General features: G+C 43.1%; 1 protein-coding gene across 1 annotated transcript in view; it reads right to left on the minus strand.

Annotated features, from left to right (window-relative positions):
- The window catches only part of LOC109895757 (olfactomedin-like protein 2A), a 29,158-nt gene extending 23,458 nt beyond the window's left edge, over nucleotides 1–5,700 (minus strand). Inside the window, exon 1 of the mRNA XM_020489716.2 lies at nucleotides 5,385–5,700. Within this exon, the coding sequence (XP_020345305.1) occupies nucleotides 5,385–5,453 (69 nt within the window). The 5' untranslated portion in view covers nucleotides 5,454–5,700. The remainder of the gene's footprint in view (nucleotides 1–5,384) is intronic.
- Between the last annotated feature and the right edge of the window lie 300 nt (nucleotides 5,701–6,000).

Raw genomic sequence — 6,000 nt, forward strand, 5'->3', positions numbered from 1 at the left:
GACCCAGGCGATCCAAACCCAGCCTGCTCCTTAGCAACATCAGCTTAAGTTTCTTCTAGTACCAACTAAGCATGGCAAACCTAGTGGAATTCCTGCCAGCTTGATTGGGTTTGGTTGCCTCCTCGACACCTGTATTTGGGATAGTGTGCATTTGTGTATTGACCAACAGGGAAGAGTTCGTACACACTATTCATGTGCAGCCTCTTCCCTATCAATCCTCTTTCCTTTACACACAGACCGGAGCAAGTTGGACTTCAGCTGTCCTAATTCTAAAGAAATGATATTGGCTGTGAGAACCGTTATTGTCCTTGCTCTGTTCATATGAGAACAGACACAAGAGCATTTGTAATTAAGACCGTTAAGAGCTTAATGCATGCTTTGAGCTTGGCGCCGTAGGCTTTGACCTCTGAGAGCAGTCAAGTTTCAGGTCAAAAGAATAGGACTCAAATACAAACTTTGGTCTGCACAATCGGCGGAAGGGACCCGACTGCACAGCTTCACATTCACACACTCCACAGACCACAGTACATGATTAGATCACTCACTCACTGAAGGCCGTGGCCACTCTTACAGCGACTAAGTGAAATCCCAATTGTGTCCACAACTGCTAAAAACAAGATACATTGCACACAATGGCTGGCACATTCCAGGCACTTTTAAGGCTTATCTTTAAACACAGAAAACCAATGTTATTATATGATGGCCTTAAGCGTTACTGTAACATTAACCATGGTCCGTATAAACAAGGATGTCCGTTTCAGACCGTAGGTTTTGTATAATTGTTCAGGCCACCTGCATGTTGTTACTAGGCATACGGCATATGGACTTAACAATGACACTGTAGCTTTCACAAACAAGATAATTAATGTAGGATACTTTCCACAAAAGTGTTTATATTTCTTAATATAAACAGATAAAGGACAGACCCTGTTCCGGGTGTTGTCCACTTCAAAGACGCTCAACTCAGGAAACTGTTTCTGAGGTAAACTGATACAAAGAAATACTTAGTATGACTACTAGAGTGGAATGAATCCACACAGTGTTCATGTCTGGAAAGGGTTTATCTGATGACTAAATCAAAGCAATGATATTTCAGGATAGACAAATGCTAAAGAGAAAGTTCATCTCAGAATAACCGTCTACTAAACTGGAATTCGATGGCCGTAATCCACCAGTTTAGGTTTACACAACAGATGATGGAATATTGACTCAGCTTGACTTTAAGATCATTTTTGACCTATGAAGATATCTGAACTATTTGTTTAAATTCCCCGACGTATCACCTTGCTCTCCAGTCTAAACATTATAGACAAATCTGGAGTCCAAATTCTTGTCCAGAAAGTCCACCTGATTCCTAATCTAATTAGTATTGCTTATGATAAACAGACTTAGTGCCACTGTAAATCTGAACCTGGACTGCAAAAGGAAACGTAAGCCTTCAGCCTGGAGATGAACCATGAGATTGCAGTCCCTAACCTGAACAGAAACTGGCATTAGCACTGGGACGTTAATTAGCTGGACACAAGCTTACTGAGCACTTGCTGCTTTTGGGGGTACACATCCACATTCCGTCCGAGGCTTGCTGCGTTTACACAGGCAGCCCATTTCTGATCTTTTGCCACTAATCGGCCTTTTGACCATTCAGATCAGATCTTTTGCCAATAATTGGCTGTGTAAATGCGGCCATAATGTGTCCGACCGAGCACACTCAGAACATTCCGGTTAACCTCAGTGGCTACTACTGATTGAGCCTAATGAGAGAAGAGTGAGGCAGAGAGAAAGAGGGGCGGATAAAAAAGGTGATGGAAGAGAGAATCAGCTAATCTGTGGAACAGTATCAGATGATTTATCTGTAAACAGTTCTCTCTTAATTATCAGCGCATGTCTGGGGACCACAGTCATGAATGGAATTAGCTGCAATTGCTTTCCTCCCCAGATGCTGTTGTTTTGGGAGCCAGATGTGTGACAGGGCCCACTGGATAGATTGATGGAACTGATAGATAGATCAGTGTCTAATATTCCACATGATTGTACAATTGTATCAAACCTTTACTTGGATGTTTTTTTCCCCCACCATAAAACACAGTGAAGGACCATGGATGTGATAAATGCTGAGTGAGAATGTGCCAGCTGAAGGAGACCCACTGGGCACAGGCGTCAATTCAACATCTATTCCATGTTGGTTCCACGTAATTTCCTTGAAATTACATGGAAACAACATTGATTCAACAAGTGTGTGCTCAGTGGGGATATCTTTCCTGTGTGGAACTAATAGGAAGACCAAGCTGGCTCCTCGTTGGGCACAAACTCACATCATAGCAGTCAGACACAAAGGCTGTGTTTACAAAGGCAGCCCAATTAGGATTCCCCCCCCCTGCTGATTGGTCTTTTGACCAATCACATCGGATCTATTCATATCAGATCTTTTTCAAAGCTAATCTGATTGGTCAAAAGATCATAATTGGGCTGCCTGTGTAAACACAGCCAAGGAGGCGTACAGTAATGCAGACTGGGAAACAGGTGGAGGGCAAGTGGTGCAGAGAATGGGTGAATCATACTTCCCTTTGGCAATGTGGTCCTCTGGCAGCCATGTTCTGTATGGAGCATCCTTAGATGAAGGGCTCAGACAAACGGGGCTTGTAATTTCAGCTCTCTTTGTGTTACTTTTCTCCTACATTACATTGCTCAGAGGGAAAGGGAGATTGCTTTCTGTTTGCTGTTGTGGTCTGTGTCACTGTCTCCTTCATTTCCTGCTGTTCAGAAATAGAGCCCTCTCCCAGCCGCACTGGGGCCAGGGGCCACTGAGTCCCCCAGACAGACAGACTGACTGACTGACAAGTCTCATTAACTCATTAAGTCCCAGTGACACACCAAGTCTCGTTAGTTAATTACTCTGACAGAGGGGCATTCTGTGAGTCTCCTCCCTATGTCTCGGTGTCCGTCTCTCTCTCTGCCCTCTCAAGGACCTCTCGGCGGGATTCCTGGGTTTGTTTACAACCAAAACAAGGGGCAGGTGCACATGCCTGTTCCCACGCCACCACTCCCTCTGTGTCCTCCTCTGAGCTGGCTTTGTCTCACAATCATCTCAGTGTCACCAGTGGGTCCAATGGGACAGAGGGGGACAGAGGGCATCCAGGCAGCACACAAGACAGGCACATGAGATGAACACAGAGAACAGAGAGAACCATAGCCATGCTAAAATCAATCACAAGTTTGTTAGTGGTCCTATACTATGCTTTTGTATTTGTATTTATTTGTATTTATTACTCTACTCTACTACCACATATCTACAATTCCACATCCATGTGTACCGTGTGTGTAGTGTGCGTGTCTTATCATGTGTATGTGTGTCTGAGTCTGTGCCTGTGTGTGTGTGTGTGTGTGTGTGTGTGTGTGTCTCTTCACAGTCCCCGCTGTTCCATAAGGTATTTTTATCTGTTTTTGAAAATCTGAATCTACTGCTTGCATCAGTTACCTGATATGGAATAGAGTTCCATGTAGCCATGGCTCTATGTAGTACTGTGCGCCTCCCATAGTCTGTTCTTGACTTGGGGAACGTGAAGAGACCTCTAGTGGCATGTCTTGTTGGGTATGCGTGGATGTCCGAGCTGTGTGCCAGTAGTTTAAACAGACACCTCTGTGCATTCAGCATGTCAACACTTCTTACAAAAACAAGTAGTGATGAAGTTAGTCTCTCCACTTTGAGCCACGAGATATTCACATGCATATTAGTGGTGGGCAGCTCTCATCCATAAAAGAAAAAATGCTTTGACAGAAGGCCTTGGTACAGTCCACTTGAATCCTGAGTTATCAGTTGTGTAAGTTGTTACCCTCAATACATTTGATGATCATTGTAATAATAAGGGATTATCATTGTTATGAGAAATGTTACACTCCACTGTTCTTGAGAGGACACAAATACCATGATGTGAACACATGACACTTGTGCTCAATGTTCTAAATGCACCACACTTCCTCTCATGCACAATGAAGAAAATCTGCTCGACAACCTTCATGTGCTTGTGTGCGTCTTGTTTTGTGCCCATTTTTGTTCTTCTTCTACAGTGGGGAGCAGGGATTAGACTCTCCTCAGGGGAATGCAGGTCTATGAGAGAGGGGTTACTGAAGTCCAGCAGCTGTGCAAACAAGGCAGGGCAGATATTACTGTTACCCCACTGGCTGCCATCTCTTCCCACATTTCATCTGGCATCAGGCCGTACACATAAAAGGCGCCAGGAAGCCTAGTGGTTAGAGCAAGGGTATTCAACTCTTCCCTACGAGATCCGGAGCCTGCTGGTTTTGTCTTCTACCTAATAATTAATTGCACCCACCTGGTGTTCCAGGTCTAAATCAGTCCCTGATTAGAATGGAACAATGACAAAATGCAGTGAAACTGTCTCGAGGTCCAGAGTCGAGTTTGAGGGTGTTAGAGCATTAGGCCAGTAACCGAAAGGTTGCTAGTTTGAATCCCTGAGCCGACTAGGTGAAAAATCTATGGCTCTGCCCCTAGCAAGAAACGTAATTGCTCCAGGGTTGCCTAAATAATAGCTAATCCCTGGCAGTTACCCCAGTCTCTAAGGGTGTCTCGGGGAGTGGGATATGCACCAAAAAAAAAAATGCCATTTCACACCACACTTGTACAGGTTACACACATGTACAGGTTACACACATGTACATGTGTGAAACAGGACAAACATAAGCACACCCTATTTGACCTTTCACTGGGGAAACCTAATGTAATGGTTACTTAGTCTGATGTGCAATAAGGGGGTTCAAAGTCTATACTTACACGCCAAGAAGGCTGATGTCATGTTCAATAATGACATACATCTATTCTTTATATCAACACGTGTTCAGACTGAGAGAAGGGAGAGAGTCCGTGTCTATGGTCAGGCAAATTAACTGATCTCTGACTGGACACCTGGCCATACAGGGCAACAGTTGATATTGGGGAATTGGCATTTTAATTTGGAAATCACATGGATAATTGGAAGAGCATAATGTTTATCGTTTGTTACGCAATCTGCTTCCCGCTTTCAACAACCTCGTGTCACAAGAGAAGCGTCGATCGCTCCTTCGCGCACGTGAACGAATTAACTAGGCTAATTTGCGCAAATTGTGCAATCATTTCGTTGAAATACGTTGACTTTAAAGTGGGATAATATGTTTTTTAAAGAGTGCATAAAACATTGGTATTCAGATATTAAGTTAACAATAATAAATGTACTGTAGCAGAGCTGCAAGACAGGGTTGACAAATTCGTATTAATATTTTAGCACGAGGAATTAGATCCATTAAATATGGGGGAGTTCCTTACTTACTTGTGCCATTGCAGCATTATATAGGTGTTATTAGTCTATAACCAAGTCATGCCCATAACTTACCTTACTCTGTGCAGTGACATCTTTACACACCACCAGTAGGCAAGCTAATAAATTCGTAAATCTCCACATTTTCCTCCCAGGTGCTTGATAGCAGATAAAGAATCCCTCAGCACAACTTTTGGAGTCGGAATGACAAGGTCGGTTACAGTATTACTCAATCCATAAATTAGGACATCCGCACGAGATATTAGGGTTCCATTGCCACAGACCCAAGTCGTATATGTTGTTGCTGTAATATGCGCAACAATCAGTTTTCCAAGCTGATAAGGCGCTGTCCACACACTAGTCCTCAACTCTGCGCATCAGGGGTAAATGATCATCCACCAATCTTCTCTTCTCCACACATGGGAGGGGCAATTTGCACACACACTTGACATGAATTTGGGACATAATATTTCTTATCGAATCTTATCTTTAGAGTAATTTCAGACGTGTTTCATTGTAGTTTAATATCTTTCTAATATTCCATACAACTTTTTACAGCCTTTATTGCGACAAATCGGACAATTAGCATTTACGCATGGCGCACAGGGATATGAATTACACGTAACAGCTGCACTTTTTCTATATAATTTTAGCATTCATTTGATAAATGAGTGGCACATATAAAATGTAT

The sequence above is a fragment of the Oncorhynchus kisutch genome, linkage group LG8 (genome assembly GCF_002021735.2).
Source record: "Oncorhynchus kisutch isolate 150728-3 linkage group LG8, Okis_V2, whole genome shotgun sequence".
Classification (NCBI taxonomy): Eukaryota; Metazoa; Chordata; class Actinopteri; order Salmoniformes; family Salmonidae; genus Oncorhynchus; species Oncorhynchus kisutch.